At 44.2% G+C, this 19,156-nt stretch overlaps 1 protein-coding gene across 1 annotated transcript in view; it reads left to right on the top strand.

The window, feature by feature from the left end:
- LOC115195000 (5-hydroxytryptamine receptor 2C-like) overlaps positions 1-19,156 on the top strand; it is a 245,024-nt gene that overhangs the window by 169,801 nt on the left and 56,067 nt on the right. The window contains exons 2-4 of the mRNA XM_029754900.1: positions 8,415-8,544; positions 14,911-15,714; positions 15,983-16,178. Of these exons, the coding sequence (XP_029610760.1) occupies positions 15,496-15,714; positions 15,983-16,178 (415 nt within the window). The 5' untranslated portion in view covers positions 8,415-8,544; positions 14,911-15,495. The remainder of the gene's footprint in view (positions 1-8,414; positions 8,545-14,910; positions 15,715-15,982; positions 16,179-19,156) is intronic.

Below are 19,156 nucleotides of genomic sequence, written 5' to 3'. Positions count from 1 at the left end.
GAAGAACTGGGACCTTTTCTGTTCCAGGAATTGTGTACAGATTCTTGCGACATGGGGCCGTGCATTATCATGCTGAAACATGAGGTGACGGTGGGCAGATGAATGGCACGGCAATGGGCCTCAGGATCTCGTCACGGTATCTCTGTGCATTCAAATTGCCATCGATATAATGCAATTATGTTTGTTGTCCGTAGCTTATGCCTGCCCATACCACAACCCCACTGCCACCATGGGGCACTCAACATTGACATCAGCATACCGCTCGTCCACACGACACCATACACATGTTCTGTGATTGTGAGGCCAGTTCGACGTACTGCAAAATTCCCTAAAATGACGTTGTAGGTGGCTTATGGTATAGAAATCAACATTCAATTCTCTGACAACAACTCTGGTGGACATTCCTGCCGTCAGCATGCCAGTTGCACGCTCCGTCAAAAATGTAGGCATCTGTGGTATTGTGTTTTTTGTCCCCAGCCCAAGGTGCACCTGGGTAATGATCATGCTGTTTAATCAGCTTCTTGATATGCCACACCTGTCAGGTGGATGTATTATATGGGAAAAGGACAAATTCTCTCTAACAGGGATGTAAACACATTTGTGCACCAAGTTTGAGGTATAAAAAAAAATGCTTTTTGTGCGTATAGAACATTTCTGGGATCTTTTATTTCAGCTCATGAAAGATGGGACCAACACCTTACATGTTGCGTTTATATTTTTGTTCAGTGTATATTGAGTATAACAGAGAACTAGTTGTACAGCAGTAAAACTCCTTGATGTGTAACCCCCCCCCCCCCCCATTCCCCTTTCCTTTTTGCTGAGAGTTTTTAGTCGGCGCTGAAATGTTTTTTGGGGCCCACAGCTGGTTGTGGGTGAAGTAACAAGATTATGTTATAATACTGTTATTGCATCAAATGACTGATGGGGGTTCTTATAACTATATGTATGTGACCCGTTTCAGGAAACTAGGCGTATGTCGCAAGTCACAACTTCACAGGAGAGCCATTTGAACGTAAATGTAACGGTCGTCATATGAAGTGGACCAAGGCGCAGCGGGTTGAGTGGACCAAGGCGCAGCGGGTTGAGTGGACCAAGGCGCAGCGGGTTGAGTGGAACAAGGCGCAGCGGGTTGAGTGGACCAAGGCGCAGCGGGTTGCAGGGACCCAAGGCGCAGCGGGTTGAGTGACCAAGGCGCAGCGGGTTGAGTGGACCAAGGGGCAGCGGGTTGAGTGGACCAAGGCCAGCGGGTGAGTGGACCAAGCGGCGGTTGAGTGGACCAAGGCGCAGCGGGTTGAGTGGACCAAGGCGCAGCGGGTTGAGTGGACCAAGGCGCAGCGGGTTGAGTGGACCAAGGCGCAGCGGGTTGAGTGGACCAAGGCGCAGCGGGTTGAGTGGACCAAGGCGCAGCGGGTTGAGTGGACCAAGGCGCAGCGGGTTGAGTGGACCAAGGCGCAGCGGGTTGAGTGGACCAAGGCGCAGCGGGTTGAGTGGACCAAGGCGCAGCGGGTTGAGTGGACCAAGGCGCAGCGGGTTGAGTGGACCAAGGCGCAGCGGGTTGAGTGGACCAAGGCGCAGCGGGTTGAGTGGACCAAGGCGCAGCGGTTGAGTGGACCAAGGCGCAGCGGGTTGAGTGGACCAATGCGCAGCGGGTTGAGTGGACCAAGGCGCAGCGGGTTGAGTGGACCAAGGCGCAGCGGGTGAGTGGACCAAGGCGCAGCGGGTTGAGTGGACCAAGGCGCAGCGGGTTGAGTGGACCAAGGCGCAGCGGGTTGAGTGGACCAAGGCGCAGCGGGTTGAGTGGAACAAGGCGCAGGTTGAGTGCTCATTTTATCTTTTATTTGAACACTGAAAAAACAAAACAAGAAAATGAACGAACGCACAGTAATGCAGGCTACACACAGCTATGCAAAAAACAACTTCCCACAAACCACAAGTGAAAAAAAGGGCTACCTAAGTATGACTCCCAATCAGCAACAACAATGTACAGTTGTTCCTGATTGAGAGCCATACCAGGCCAACAAAGAAATACACAACCTAGAAAATCATAGAAATACAAAACCAGAACAATACCGAAAAACCCCTACAACACAAAACAAACACACCCCTCTTACATAATAACATCCCCAATAAACCCCGAAACACTCTAAACAAATGCCCCCTGCCACGTCCTGACCAAACTGTAATAACAAATAACCCCTTTACTGGTCAGGACGTGACAGTAAAAGAAATATGTTTAACACCGCTGTACGTTGCTGCTACTATTTATCCTGCTGCTTAGCCACTTTACCCCTGATTGTATACAACTACCTCGTCTATCACTGATATCGTTGTTGATATTGTTCTTGTACATACTGCATATTATTTTGTTTATACTGACACTATTTCTGATATTGCTACTATGTAAGTAACCATTTGGCTGTTCTATTTACACCTTCTATATTGCTATATAAAACTAATATTGTTATGTGTTGTCGTAACATGATATTTTGACATACCACAACAATATCATGTGACCGTATCATGTGACCACCACATAAATATATGGTGCATGCATCTGTTTATGTACTGTACATGTGCACCTCACTCAGGTTTCTACTCAGGGTGCATGGCCTTGACTTATGTATGGAATACTATGTGATAAGTGTGTGTGTAACAGTATATCAAGTATGTTAATGTTGTGTGAAGGCATTTGGACAGTGGTGTAAAGTACTTCAGTAAAAATACTTTAAAGTACTACTTAAGTATTTTTGGGGGGTATCTGCACATTACTTGACTATTTATATTTTTGGAAACTTTTACTTCACCACATTCTGAAAGAAAATAATGTACTTTTCACTCCATACATTTTCCCTGACACCCAAAAGTACTTGCTAGATTTTGACAGGAAAATTGTCCAATTCACACACTTCAAGAGAACATCCCTGGTCATCCCTACTGCCTCTGATCTGGCAGACTCACTAAACACAAATGATTCATTTGTAAATGATGTCTGAATGTTGGAGCGGGCCCCTGGCTATCTGTTAATGATGTCTGAATGTTGGAGCGGGACCCTGGCTATCTGTAAATGATGTTTGAGTGTTGGAGTGTGCCCATGGCTATCCGTCAATAAAACATTTGTATTTATTTATTGGGCAATCTGGTTTAATATAACGAATTTGAAATGATTTATACTTCTACTTTTGATACTTAAGTATATTTAAAACCAAATATTTTTAGACTTTTACTCAAGTAGTATTATACTGGGTGACTTTTACTTCCGTCATTTTCTATTAAGGTATCTTTACATTTACAAGTATGACACTAATACTTTTCCCACCACTGGATGTGGCTGGGGGTTATAGCATTTCTTTCACATGACCCATCAATTTAGACAAGTGTGTCTGGGTAAGCATCATCTAATAATTAGAAAATATTTTTATCTGGACACTTTCTGTTTTCCTGGTATTTTTCCTTACTATAGGCTACTACTTTTATGACTTTTAGTCTTAATCTTTACTACACTACTCACTGTTTAGCACATTATCTCACATGTGAATACTTAAATGGATAGGTAGGACTGGTTTAAGATGGTGTGAACAATGCTGAATGGGTGTAGACAAAGGAGAGCTCTCCAGTAGGTACCAAACATTCAAAGGCCCTTTTCTCAAAAGTGAGTTTACAAGTTAATCAACTTTCAAAGCAGAATTACTTTCCCATTGTTCCACAAAAATGCAGTGTATGATATACCATTTTGTAGCTCTGAGTCTCTACTTTTTACCAATGTAAAAAATATAATTGTCTGTGATTGCTACATAAGACCGAATCCAGGTGGTTAGTCACATATTGTGTCTGTGTGAATTGAATTGGGCCTCTGGAGCTCAATGCTGGCAGTTGATTTACAATGCCTTATGCCACATTCCATTCATGTGAGGGAACTGGCTCTGGTTTGACTGGAAGGTACCAGGGAGAGATGGCTCTGGTTTGACTGGAAGGTACCAGGGAGACATGGCATCGGTTTGACTGGAAGGTACCAGGGAGAGATGGCTCTGGTTTGACTGGAAGGTACCAGGGAGAGATGGCTCTGGTTTGACTGGAAGGTACCAGGGAGACATGGCATCGGTTTGACTGGAAGGTACCAGGGAGAGATGGCTCTGGTTTGACTGGAAGGTACCAGGGAGAGATGCTCCGGTTTGACTGGAAGGTACCAGGGAGAGATGGCTCGGGTATGGGTTTCTACAAAATGAGAACAGTCTTGAATTATTAGTATGAATCATTAGTATCTTTCATACAAATCCTAACCTTGTGACCCATTCCATACATCTGTTGTTTGTCATGAACATTCAGGAGGATGTACTTGGCTATAAACTGCTGTGGCTCAAATCCACTCGTTGGGCTCTCAACGAATCATCTAGGGGTGGGTCGTCAACCAGCTTCATTATTGCAATAATTAATCAATGCTATTAATAAGTTGTGAATAAAGTAATATCCTGATTGGTGATTGACCTTGTCTCTCCTCATTATTGATTGGAATTTCCACGACACGTTACGGACAGCTAACACTGCACCAGTAGTATTACTAGTTCTTCATGTTGATTGTATTACTTTTCTCTCTCTGAGGAGTCCTTATCAGAGAGAGGACAACCTCTCGCACTTGTCTCTGTGTGTGTGTGTGTGTGTCTGTGTGTGTGTGTCTGTCTGTCTGTCTGTCTGTCTGTCTGTCTGTCTGTCTGTCTGTCTGTCTGTCTGTCTGTCTGTCTGTCTGTCTGTCTGTCTGTCTGTCTGTCTGTCTGTCTGTCTGTCTGTCTGTCTGTGTGTGTGTGTGTGTGTGTGTGTGTGTGTGTGTGTGTGTGTGTGTGTGTGTGTGTGTGTGTGTTCTTCTCTTATGTACGAGATAAGGTAGCAGATTAAACAACATAATATCCCTGAGGTCACCAACATTAATGGTCTCTCCATCATCTCCCTCTCTCTTTCTCTCTCTCTCCCTTGCTCTCTTTTTTGTCTCTCTCTCTTTCTTTCGCTCTCTCTCTCTCCATCACATGGTGGTGTAGATGTTGTTTACGCTGGTAATGGCTCTTCTTCTCTCTCTGCCTTTCATTCTCTTCCTCTGGTCTCTCTTCTCTCTCTGTTCTCTCCTCCTCTCAGTTCTTTCTTCCTCTCTGATCTCTCTCTCTCTTTCTCTGTTCTCTTTGTTCTTTCTGTTCTTTCTCTCTTTTCTCTCTCTCTCTCTGTTCTCTCTGTTCTCAAATTCAAATTCAAGCTGCTTTATTGCTTCTTTCTCTGTTTTCTCTCTCTCTGTTCTCTATGTTCTCTCTCTGTTCTCTCTGTTCTCTCTCTCTGTTCTCTCTATTCTCTCTCTGTTCTCTCTCTCTTTGTTCTCTCTCTGTTCTCTCTCTGTTCTCTCTCTGTTCTCTCTCTGTTATATCTGCTCTATGTTATCTCTCTAGTTTTCTATCTGTTCGATCTATGTTTATATCTTTTATATTTATCTATCTGTTATCTCTATGTAATGTTCTCTTCTGTTTACTCTATTTTTCTTCCTCTCTTTACCTCTCTGTTCTTTCTCTCTTTGTTCTCTCTGTTCTTTCTCTCTCTGTTCTCTCTCTTGTAACTCTGTTCTCTCTCTGTTCTCTCCCTCTATCCTTTCTATCTTTCTTCTTATCTTATGTTCTGTCTATCTAATTATCTCTGTTTCTCTGTTCTCTCTCTGTTCTCTCTCTCTCTGTTCTCTGTTCTTTCTCTCTCTGTTCTCTTTCTCTCTCTGTAACTCTGTTCTCTCTGTTCTCTCCCTCTGTCCTTTTTTCCTCTCTTTTCCTTTCTGTTCTTTCTCTCTGTTCTCTCTTCGTTCTCTCTACCTCTCTTTTCTTTCTCCCTTTCTGTTCTGTCTTTTTCTGTTCTCGCTCTCTGTTCTCTCTGTTCTTTCTGTTCTATCTCTATTCTCTCTGTTCTCTCTCTGTTCTCTCTGTTCTCTCTGTTCCATCTCTATTTTCTGTTCTCTTCCTATCTGTTTTCTCTGTTCTATCTTTATTATCTTTGTTCTCTTCCTCTCTATTCTCTCTGTACTCTCTCTGTTCTATTTCTCTGTACTCTCTCTCTCTGTTCTCTTCTTCTCTCTTCCTCTCTATTCTCTCTATTCTCTCTCTGTTCTCTCTCTGTTCTCTCTCTGTTCTCTCTCTGTTCTCTCTGTTCTCTCTGTACTCTCTCTGTTCTATTTCTCTGTACTCTCTCTCTCTGTTCTCTTCTTCTCTGTTCTCTCTCTATTCTCTCTGTTCTCTCTCTGTTCTCTCTGTTCTCTCTGTTCTCTCTCTCTCTCTCTCTCTCTCTCTCTCTCCCTCTAACACCATAAATCCATCTATTTTATTCCTGAAAGAGTGAAAGCCATCTGTTCTCTCTCTCCATAACTCCATCTACGTTATTCCTGTAAGGGTGAAAATCATCTGTTCTAGAAACCCATTAAGCCCACAGTGTGTAAATAGATGGACGAACATACTATTGTCTGTGTGTGTATGTGTGTTTGCGTGTGTGTGTGTGTGTGTGTGTGTGTTTGTGTGTGTGTGTGTCTGTGTGTCTGTGTGTGTGTTTGTGTGTATGTGTGTTTGCGTGTGTGTCTGTGTGTGTGTTTGTGTGTATGTGTGTTTGTGTGTGTGTGTGTGTGTGTGTGTGTGTGTGTATGTGTGTGTGTGTGTGTGTGTGTGTGTGTGTGTGTGTGTGTGTGTGTGTGTGTGTGTGTGTGTGTGTGTGTGTGTGTGTGTGTGTGCGTGCGAGCGACTGTTGACGTGCATGTGTGAGTGTGTGACTGTATTAACATTCTGTAGAGTTGACTGTTTATGCTCTGGTTAGGATAAAGCTTTATGCTAATATTATAAGGCCTGGCTGCAGCGCTTGTAGACACGTTTAAATATACCAGACGTTCCCACAAGAATGGTAAACTAACAGAAATTCCACGAACTGGGATTATTTCTAGGAGGTTTATGGTTAGAATTAGTGTTAGATTTAGATTTAGGGTTAGGGGTTAAGGATTAGGTTTAGGTTTAGGAGTTAGGGTTAAGTTTATGGTTAGGTTAGGTTTAGGAGTTAGGGTTAGGTTTATGGTTAAGGTTAGGTTTAGGAGTTAGGGTTAGGTTTATGGTTAAGGTTAAGGTTAGGTTTAGGAGTTAGGGTTAGGTTTATGGTTAGGTTTAGGAGTTAGGGTTAGGGTCAGGTTTATGGTTAGGTTTAGTAGTTAGGGTTAGGTTTATGGTTAAGGTTAGGTTCAGGAGTTAGGGTTAGGTTTATGGTTAAGGTTAAGGTTAGGTTTAGGAGTTAGGGTTAGGTTTATGGTTAGGTTTAGGAGTTAGGGTTAGGGTCAGGTTTATGGTTAGGTTTAGGAGTTAGGGTTAGGTTTATGGTTAAGGTTAGGTTCAGGAGTTAGGGTTAGGTTTATGGTTAAGGTTAGGTTTAGAGTTAGGTTTAGGTTTATGGTTAAGGTTAGGTTTCGGAGTTAGGGTTAGGTTTATGATTAAGGTTAGGTTTAGGAGTTAGGGTTAGGTTTATGGTTAAGGTTAGGTTTAGGAGTTAGGGTTAGGTTTATGGTTAGGTTTAGGAGTTAGGGTTAGGGTTAGGTTTATGGTTAAGGTTAGGTTTAGGAGTTAGGGTTAGGTTTATGGTTAGGTTTAGGTTTAGGGTTAGGGTTAGGTTTATGGTTAGGTTTAGGAGTTAGGGTTAGGTTTATGGTTAAGTTTAGGTTCAGGAGTTAGGGTTAGGTTTATGGTTAAGGTTAGGTTTAGGGTTAGGTTTAGGTTTATGGTTAAGGTTAGGTTTCGGAGTTAGGGTTAGGTTTATGATTAAGGTTAGGTTTAGGAGTTAGGGTTAGGTTTATGGTTAAGGTTAGGTTTAGGAGTTAGGGTTAGGTTTATGGTTAGGTTTAGGAGTTAGGGTTAGGGTTAGGTTTATGGTTAAGGTTAGGTTTAGGAGTTAGGGTTAGGTTTATGGTTAGGTTTAGGTTTAGGGTTAGGGTTAGGTTTATGGTTAGGTTTAGGAGTTAGGGTTAGGTTTATGGTTAAGGTTAGGTTTAGGAGTTAGGGTTAGGTTTATGGTTAGATTTCGGAGTTAGGGTTAGGTTTATGGTTAAGGTTAGGTTTAGGAGTTAGGGTTAGGTTTATGGTTAGGTTTAGGAGTTAGGGTTAGGGATAGGTTTATGGTTAGGTTTAGGAGTTAGGGTTAGGGTTAGGTTTATGGATAAGGTTAGGTTCAGGAGTTAGGGTTAGGTTTATGGTTAAGGTTAGGTTTAGGAGTTAGGGTTAGGTTTATGGTTAGGTTTAGGAGTTAGGGTTAGGTTTATGGTTAAGGTTAGGTTTAGGAGTTAGGGTTAGGTTTATGGTTAAGGTCTCTTTTTCTCTCTTACCATCTCTCTCCTTCCCTCGCTCCCTCCCTCCCTCCCTCCCTCCCTCCCTCTCTAGGCAGATGGAAGTTGATCCCACTCTTCGGGGCGGCGGTGAATAAACGAGGGACACTGAAGAGGAAAGAGATAGCAGAGGAGGAAGCTGCAGCAGGTCAAGAGAGCATCATCGATCCGGATGTGGTGGAAACGTAAGTGTGTGTGTGTGTGTGTGTGTGTGTGTGTGTGTGTGTGTGTGTGTGTGTGTGTGTGTGCGTGTGCGTGTGCGTGTGCGTGTGTGTGTGTGCCTGTGCCGGCGATCCAGATGTGGAAACAACCTAAGTGGTTTTTATCGTTACCATTAAACACTGATCTAGGATCAGATTACCTGTCACTCAATATAACCTTGACCATTTGGGTGGAGAAATATAGCTGGCCCTGTATCAGTGGTTGGGTGGGGGGGAATATAGCTGGCCCTGTATCAGTGGTTGGGTGGGGGGGAATATAGCTGGCCCTGTATCAGTGGTTGGGTGGGGGGGAATATAGCTGGCCCTGTATCAGTGGTTGGGTGGGGGGGAATATAGCTGGCCCTGTATCAGTGGCTGGGTGGGGGGGAATATAGCTGGCCCTGTATCAGTGGTTGGGTGGGGGGGAATATAGCTGGCCCTGTATCAGTGGTTGGGTGGGGGGGGAATATAGCTGGCCCTGTATCAGTGGCTGGGTGGGGGGGGAATATAGCTGGCCCTGTATCAGTGGCTGGGTGGGGGGGAATATAGCTGGCCCTGTATCAGTGGTTGGGTGGGGGGGAATATAGCTGGCCCTGTATCAGTGGTTGGGTGAGGGAATATAGCTGGCCCTGTATCAGTGGTTGGGTGAGGGAATATAGCTGGCCCTGTATCAGTGGTTGGGTGGGGGCGAATATAGCTGGCCCTGTATCAGTGGTTGGGTGGGGGGAATATAGCTGGCCCTGTATCAGTGGCTCTGTGGGGGGGAATATAGCTGGCCCTGTATCAGTGGTTGGGTGGGGGGGAATATAGCTGGCCCTGTATCAGTGGTTGGGTGAGGGAATATAGCTGGCCCTGTATCAGTGGTTGGGTGGGGGGAATATAGCTGGCCCTGTATCAGTGGCTGGGTGGGGGGGAATATAGCTGGCCCTGTATCAGTGGTTGGGTGGGGGGGAATATAGCTGGCCCTGTATCAGTGGTTGGGTGAGGGAATATAGCTGGCCCTGTATCAGTGGTTGGATGGGGGGAATATAGCTGGCCCTGTATCAGTGGTTGGTTGGGGGGGAATATAGCTGGCCCTGTATCAGTGGTTGGGTGGGGGGGAATATAGCTGGCCCTGTATCAGTGGCTGGGTGGGGGGGAATATAGCTGGCCCTGTATCAGTGGTTGGGTGGGGGGGAATATAGCTGGCCCTGTATCAGTGGTTGGGTGAGGGAATATAGCTGGCCCTGTATCAGTGGTTGGGTGAGGGAATATAGCTGGCCCTGTATCAGTGGTTGGGTGGGGGGGAATATAGCTGGCCCTGTATCAGTGGTTGGGTGGGGGGGAATATAGCTGGCCCTGTATCAGTGGTTGGGTGGGGGGGAATATAGCTGGCCCTGTATCAGTGGCTGGGTGGGGGGGAATATAGCTGGCCCTGTATCAGTGGTTGGGTGGGGGAATATAGCTGGCCCTGTATCAGTGGTTGGGTGGGGGGAAATATAGCTGGCCCTGTATCAGTGGTTGGGTGAGGGGGAATATAGCTGGCCCTGTATCAGTGGTTGGGTGGGGGAATATAGCTGGCCCTGTATCAGTGGTTGGGTGGGGGGAATATAGCTGGCCCTGTATCAGTGGTTGGGTGAGGGGGGCAACTTGTTTCTACTCAGTAGACCCACTCTAGATACTCACTTGATATGGACTTGTCATTGTACAACCAATGGACAACCAATGGACAACCAACGGACAACCAATGGACAACCAACGGAGGAGCTCAATAGGATGTTCAGGAGACTTGGTATCGATGAATGGAGGCATCACCACGGTCGCTACACTGTACCAACACAGTATCAAGGAAGAATACCCTGTGAAAGTGACACTTCCTCATACGTCCGGGGTCACGTACGGGGTCAGGTCCGGGGTCACGTCCGGGGTCACGTCAAGGGTCACGTCCGGGGTCACGTCCGGGGTGACGTACGGGGTCACGTCCGGGGTCACGTCCGGGGTCACGTCCGGGGTCTTATGAATAAGCTTCAAGATTATCATCAACTTCATGGAAACGTTTCAGATATAAACTACATTCCTGTTTTGGTTTAGTCATACCCGATGCCTTCCATCAAAATATTTGAAGCTCAAGATTTAAGACACATTACACAATTACATAATTATATAATAATTGGACTTGTTTACGGTTCTAATTACGTTGGTAACCAGTTTATAATAGCAATAAGGCACCTCGGGGGGGGTTTGTGGTATATGGCCAATATACCACGGCTAAGGGCTGTATCCAGGCTATGCTTCGCGTCGTATACCACCCTTAGCCGTGGTATATTGGTCGTTATACCACACCCCCTCCTTATTGGTTCGTTAGAACCTCCCGCCTAAATGTATTTGGTCGCTACGACGACAGTGAGTCATCACTGAGACAGGAAGGATGAATGACTGTCTGTCATTATGATACAGACATCACACACACACACACACACACACACACACACACAGGATGAATGTGACTGACTGACTGTCATTATGATACAGACTTCATATTGATAGAGACATCAGACTATCAGTGTGTGACGCTGTCGCAGGAAGAGAGAGAGATAGAGAGAGGGGAGAGGGGGGAGACAGAGAGGGGAGAGGGGGAGAGAGAGATAGAGAGAGGGGGGAGATAGAGAGAGGGGGGAGAGAGAGATAGAGAGAGAGGGGAGAGGGGGAGATAGAGAGAGGGGGTAGAGAGAGATAGAGAGAGAGATAGAGGGGAGAGGGGGGAGAGAGAGGGGAGAGGGGGGAGAGAGATGGAGAGAGAGATGGAGAGGGGGAGAGAGATAGAGAGAGGGGAGAGGGGGGAGAGAGAGATAGAGAGGGGGGTGGAGCGAGAGAGAAATAGACACACAGGGATTAAAATCCAGTGATTAATGATACCATATGAGTCTGATGAATCATGGTCATCATTAAGATACAGTATATGACCCCAAGGTTGGCTCTGTCTGTCTCTCTGTCTCTCTGTCTCTCTGTCCCTCTATGGCCCTCTACCTCTCTCCCTCTCTCTGTCTGTCTCTCTATCTGTCTCTCTGTCTGTCTCTCTGTCTCTCTGTCTCTATCTCCCTCTATGGCCCTCTACCTCTCTCCCTCTACCTCTACCTCTCTCCCTCTCTCTGTCTGTCTCTCTGTCTCTATCTCCCTCTATGTCCCTCTACCTCTCTCCCTCTACCTCTCTCCCTCTCTCTGTCTGTCTCTCTGTCTGTCTCTCTGTCTCTATCTCCCTCTATGTCCCTCTACCTCTCTCCCTCTACCTCTCTCCCTCTCTCTGTCTGTCTCTCTGTCTGTCTTTCTGTCTCTATCTCCCTCTATGGCCCTCTCCCTCTCTTTCTCTCTCTCTCTCTGTCTTTGTCTCTATCTCCCTCTATGGCCCTCTACCTCTCTCCCTCTCTCTCCCTCTCTCTCTTTCTCTGTCTCTATGACTCCATATCTCTCTCTCCCCCCTTTCTTTGTCTCTTTCTGTTTAGTTTTGTTCCATTCTTATCTATTTCATTTAATATATATCTTAAATGGCCGCATTTTCATGACTTTGACAATGCAAATATGAGGCGTATTCTTAGCCTGCTAAACAAGGAAGTGAAGTTAAATTCACGTCACTTGCACATCTTATAACTATAATACAGTTGGTAGATCTCTTCCTGTTTAGTTGTGTTCCTTTCTTATCTACAGTATGTTTGTCTCCTTGTCTCTGTCTCTCTCTCCAAGAGTGTGCAAAGCTGTCATCAAGGCAAAGGCTACTTTGAAGAATCTCAAACATACTTTGATTTGATTAACACTTTTTTGGTTACTACATGATTCCATATGTGTTATTCCATAGTTTTGATGTCTTCACTATTATTCTACAATGTAGAAAATAGTAAAAATAAAGATAAACCCTGGAATGAGTAGGTGTGTCCAGACTTTTGACTGGTACTGTAAATCTTGAATAGTTGTTCTCTTGTTATCTATTTGATCATTTATATCCTGCTGTTTTATAGCCCTGTTTACCGCCCTGTAGGGCTCTGGCAGTCTGGGACGTATTGTCTGAACAACGCCAGGGCTGCTTCTCAATTTGCGCATTATTCCCTATATAGTGCACTACTTTTGACCACGGCCCATAGGGAAAATGGAAAAGGTTCCATTTGGAATGCAGCCCATATAAGTGTATCCCATTTCATTATTCTAAGCCTCCCGAACTGCATTAGCTTTATAGGCATTCGAGGCTGTAGGCTGTTTATCTCAAGTAAACAGATACACACATAAACACACACACAGTCTGGTATAACTTTATTTTATTTTATTTATTTAACCTTTGTTTAACGAGGCAAGTCAGTTAACAACAAATTCTTATTTACAATGACAGCCTACCAAAAGGCAAAAGGCCTCCTGTGGGGATGGGGGCTGGGATTAAAAATAAAAAAAAATAAAAATAGAAATATAGGACAAAACACACATCACGACAAGAGAGACAACACAACACTACATAAAGAGACACCTAAGACAACAACACAGCAAGGCAGCAACACAACATGACAACAACATGGTAGTAGCACAAAAGATGGTACAAACATTATTGGGCAGAGACAACAGCACAAAGGGCAAGAAGGTAGAGACAACAATACATCACACAAAGCAGCCACAACTGTCAGATTGTCCATGATTGAGTCTTTGAATGAAGAGATTGAAATAAAACTGTCCAGTTTGAGTGTTTGTTGCAGCTCGTTCCAGTCGCTAGCTGCAGCGAAACTGAAAAGAGGAGCGACCCAGGGATGTGTGTGTTTTGGGGACCTTTAACAGAATATGACTGGCAGAACAGGTATTGTATGTGGAGGATGAGGGCTGCAGTAGATATCTCAGATAGGGGGGAGTGACGCCTAAGAGGGTTTTATAAATAAGCAACAACCAGTGGGTCTTGCAACGGGTATACAGAGATGACCAGTTTACAGAGGAGTGTAGAGTGCAGTGATGTGTCCTATAAGGAGCCTTGGTGGCAAATCTGATGGCTGAATGGTAAAGAACATCTAGCCGCTCGAGAGCACCTTTACCTGCCGATCTATAAATGATGTCTCCGTAATCTAGCATGGGTAGGATGGTCATCTGAATCAGGGTTCGTTTGGCAGCTGGGGTGAAAGAGGAACGATTACGATAGAGGAAACCAAGTCTGGATTTAACTTTAGCCTGCAGCTTTGATATGTGCTGAGAGAAGGACAGTGTACCGTCTAGTCAAACTCCCAAGTACTTGTATGAGGTGACTACCTCAAGCTCTAAACCCTCAGAGGTAGTAATCACACCTGTGGGGAGAAGGACATTCTTCTTACCAAACCATATGACCTTTGTTTTGGAGGTGTTCAGAACAAGGTTAAGGGTATAGAAATCTGGGGAGGGGCCAGCTGAGTATAAGACTGTATCATCTGCATATAAATAGATGAGAGTTTCCTACTGCCTGAGCTCTGTTGTTGATGTAAATTGAGAAGAGCGTGAGGCCTAGGATCGAGCCTTGTGGTAGTCCCTCGGTGACAGGCAGTGGCTGAGACAGCAGATGTTCTGACTTTATACACTGCACTCTTTGAGAGAGGTTGTTAGCAAACCAGGCCAAAGACCCCTCAGAGACACCAATACTCCTTAGCCGGTCCACAAGAATGGAATGGTCTACCGTATCAAAAGCTTTGGCCAAGTCAATAAAAATAGCAGCACAACATTGCTTGGAATTAAGGGCAATGGTGACATTATTGAGGACCTTTAAGGTTGCAGTGATACACCTTGTTGGGACACATAATTCAGTCCCATTCAAAATCCTATTTTCCCTAACCCCTAACCATAACCCTAAACTTAATCCTAACCCTAACACTAATTTTAACCTTAACCCTAAACCCCCTAGAAATAGCATTTGACCTTGTGGGGACTAACAACATTTTTGTTGGTTTACTATACTTGTGGGGACATCTGGCCCCCACAAGTATAGTTAAACACGTCCACATACACACATGCACACACACACACACACACACACAAACGTGCACACACACAAACGTGCACACACACACACACACTGGGGGCGGCAGGTAGCCTAGTTGTTAGAGTGTTGGACTCGTACCTGAAAGGTTACAAGATCGAATCCCAGAGCTGACAAGGTTAAAATCGGTCGTTCTGCCCCTGAACAAGGCAGTTAACCCACTGTTCCTAGGCCGTCATTGAAAATAAGGATTTATTCATAATAATATTCAATTTGTAAGTCGCTCTGGATAAGAGCGTCTGCTAAATGACTTAAATGTAAATGTTATTCATAACTGATTTGCCGAGTTAAATAAAGGTAAACCATGACACACAGTCCAGCTCATTGTTGTTTTCCCTTTTCTCTAGAGCTTTCTAAACATGGAGAACAAGAACCGATGCTTCTTATCTGAAAGAGGAAAGTAACCAACAACGCAACACAAAGGGAAACCATTGACCTTCTGAAGAAGACCTTCCTGGAAAATCCCTTTTCAGAAAACCACAGTGGACTCTTCCTACAAGACTGTGTTGGCCTGCTGAGCTAAAGCCTACACTCAGCTTAGGGTCAGGGGCGTTGTCCCCAGAACCATTTGGTGCTCTACTTCAAGAGAACACTACAATCACAATGAACATCAGAGTACTTCCATGTGAACGTTAACTGGAGTCTGGACTGTTCCTTTTGTGACCGTCACGAGACAACACCACAATACTATTTTACCCTAGAACCCAGACCAAGTCAACCCCCAACTCTCTGAATGTCCCGATAGGACTTTCTAAGTGGATAAACTTGGACTATCCACAACTAGACAACACATTTTAACCCCCAACTAAGCCAATCCCAAGTATCCTGATGACCTGTGGGCCTCTGGGTGGGTTCAGAGCCCCCCTCTGGTGGTGACCGGGGTGTAGTCCAGGTCCAGCCAGGACCTCCAGAGCCCAGGGGACCATCCCAGGATGGGAACCCCAGGAGGAGTAGCCCTACTGGGGGGCTTCGGTTCTTCCACCACGCCCTCTCTGGAGATAGGGGGCTGGATGGTCTGGCCAGGGGGGAATAACTCCACCTACCGTGGAATAAACCAGAGTCTACCCTGGGGGGCCGGGGATGGGGGAGCGGACAGCAACCTGTCATTGGGATCGCAGGCAGAGGCGGTGTTGAGAGCATTGCCCATGAAGGTCAGACGGTTTAACTTCTGTTTTTTGTATTGTTTTTATTTATCTCTGTTATTAATATTATTATTATTATGAATTTTTGATGCTGTTGCTACGGAATGTGCTATATATAGAAAAACAATCACTTCAATACCAGGTTAGGTATTTTGAGTGTACTCATTAGTTTACCAGTTATCTGCCATGGTCAAAGGTTCAGATGTTCTATGACTGCTCTAGTCATTCTATTTCTATGGTGCTAGCTATACAAATCAAGTTTGGTTGTATTTTGAAGGAGAAGAACTGGCCAGCGCTTCTCATCCTAGTCATCATCGCGCTGACGGTGGGCGGGAACATCCTGGTGATTCTGGCCGTCTCATTGGAGAAGAAGCTTCAGAATGCTACAAATTTCTTCCTGAGGTCCTTGGCCGTGGCCGACATGCTGGTGGGGATACTGGTGATGCCTATATCACTGATCAACATACTCTATGGTGAGTACGACTACTTTAGTCATAAACCGCTCACCTGACTTTAAAACCCATCAGCCCTTATCTTGGGGGAACTACAGTACCCATAGACATGCTGGTGGGGATACTAATGATGCCTATATCACGGATCTATATATTATATCCCCCATACTCAACTGGCAGGCAGCGGTCCGGATCCGGACCCAGGACCCGGGTCCCGACATTTTTTTAAATAATAATACAAAACATATATATATATTTGTTTTTGGGGGGGGACTGGGTCGGACTAGAATTGCAGGAAATGAGCTTTAAAACTGCAACATTTTCTCTCCACCAACAAGAGGGGTGTTAACAGTTTGGCGTTCCATGGGTTGTTTGGTGGGGGTTTGTTACTACACCGATAAATGACAATACCCATCTTGACCTTTGACACCTAGGAAGTTTGTGTGACCGGACCTTCTCAAACAGTACTTGAGTATCCCTGTAATATATGGTTAGAAGGACTACAATACCCATAATCCCTGTACTATATGTTAAAGAAGGACTGCAATACCCATAATCCCTGTACTATATGGTAAAGGACTACAATACCCATAACCCCTGTACTGTATGATAAAGAAAGACGACAATACCCATAACCCCTGTACTATATGGTAAAGAAGGACTACAATACCCATAACCCCTGTACTGTATGAGAAAGAAAGACGACAATACCCATAACCCCTGTACTATATGGTAAAGAAGGACTACAATACCCATAACCCCTGTACTATATGGTAAAGACAGACTACAATACCCATAACCCCTGAACTATATGGTTAAGCAGGACTACAATACCCATAACTCCTGTACTGTATGATAAAGAAAGACGACAATACCCATAACCCCTGTACTATATGGTAAAGAAGGACTACAATACCCATAACCCCTGTACTATATGGTAAAGACAGACTACAATACCCATAACCCCTGTACTATATGGTAAAGCAGGACTACAATACCCATAACCCCCTATCTCACTCATCTGATGGTAAATTCACATTGTCCTTTGTCCATCTCATATTTTCCAGTTGGGGGATTTGTAAATGCGAGATGAGTGCGTTGAAGTGCTTTTGAAGTTGGAACAACTCTTCAACCAATGAGATTTTAGTTAGATGGCTAAGCTAACTAATATTGTTAATAATAATTATACTAGTAAGTTAGCTAGCTTGCTCACCTTGTCACTGTGTCAAACCAGTACGGGAAAAAAATGTATGAAATGTATGCATTCACTACTGTAAGTGGCTCTGGATAAGAGCGTCTGCTAAATGACTAAAATGTAAATGTTAAACCAACTTCCGTCAGTACTTGGACGCGGTGTGGGTGAGTAAAGGCCGTTAGCCTAGCCATATCCCTTAATCTCAGCCAAAAGCATTAGGCTACATTAGGATGTGATCCTTTGCCTAGTCAAAACAAATCCGTCTGTTGGAGGATTACCTGGTGCTCCTGCTAAATGTTAGACTTGGGAGTACTCTGTTGTATGTCAACTGTCAACTGTATGTCTGTGTCTCTCTCTGTCTCTCTCTGTATTTCTCTGTGTCTCTCTCTATATCTTTCTGTCTGTCTGTGTCTCTCTCTGTCTCTCTGTATTTCTCTGTCTCTCTCTGTCTCTCTCTGTATCTCTGTCTGTGTCTCTCTCTGTATCTCTGTCTGTCTCTCTTTCTCTCTCTGTCTCTCTAGCTCTCTGTTTCTCTCAGTATCTCTCTGTCTGTCTTTCTTTCTCTCAATTCAATTCAATTCAAAGGGTTACATTGGCATGGGAAACAAATGTTAACATTGCCAAAACAAGTGAAGTAGATCTCTCTCTCTCTCTCTCTCTCTCTCTCTCTCTCTCTCTCTCTCTCTCTCTCTCTCTCTCTCTCTCTCCCTCTCTCTCTCTCTCTCTATCTCTCTGTCTCTCTCTCTCTCTGTTTCTCTCTGTCTGTGTGTCTGTTTCTGTAAGACAATGAGTGCAGTAGTACAAGTAAAACAGGTGTGTGTTGAAGGATTACCTGGTGGCCCTGCTAGCTGTTAGACTTGGGGTGTTACAATATCTAAGGTTGTAATGCTCTATGGTCTATGAGTACCCTATCTAAACATTCTGTTAGTGCTATGTACCCTATATAAACATTCTGTTAGTGCTATGTACCCTATCTAAACATTCTGTTAGTGCTATGTACCCTATATAAACATTCTGTTAGTGCTATGTACCCTATCTAAACTTTCTGTTAGTGTTATGTACCCTATCTAAACATTATGTTAGTGCTATGTACCCTATCTAAACATTCTGTTCGTGCTATGTACCCTATCTAAACGTTCTGTTAGTGCTATGTACCCTATATAAACATTCTGTTAGTGCTATGTACCCTATCTAAACTTTCTGTTAGTGTTATGTACCCTATCTAAACATTATGTTAGTGCTATGTACCCTATCTAAACATTATGTTAGTGCTATGTACCCTATCTAAACATTCTGTTCGTGCTATGTACCCTATCTAAACGTTCTGTTAGTGCTATGTACCCTATATAAACATTCTGTTAGTGCTATGTACCCTATCTAAACATTCTGTTAGTGATATGTACCCTATCTAAACATTCTGTTAGTGCTATGTACCCTATCTAAACTTTCTGTTAGTGATATGTACCCTATCTAAACATTCTGTTAGTGATTTGTAATAGAAGTACTATGTACCCTATCTAAACATTATGTTAGTGCTGTGTAATAGTAGTGCTATGTACCCTATCTAAAAATTCTGTTAGTGCTATGTACCCTATTTAAATGTTATGTTATTGCTATGTACCCTATCTAAACATTCTGTAGGTGCTATGTAATAGTAGTGTTATGTACCCTATCTAAACATTCTGTTAGTGCTATGTACCCTATCTTAACGTTCTGTATGTTCTATGTAATAGTATTGCTATGTCCCCTGTTTAAACGTTCTGTAGGTTCTATGTAATAGTAGTGCTATGTACCCTATCTTAAC

The sequence above is a fragment of the Salmo trutta genome, chromosome 5 (assembly GCF_901001165.1).
Source record: "Salmo trutta chromosome 5, fSalTru1.1, whole genome shotgun sequence".
NCBI lineage: Eukaryota > Metazoa > Chordata > Actinopteri > Salmoniformes > Salmonidae > Salmo > Salmo trutta.
The sequence above is the reverse complement of the archived record's forward strand: the minus strand, read 5'-3'. Positions and strand labels throughout refer to the sequence as shown.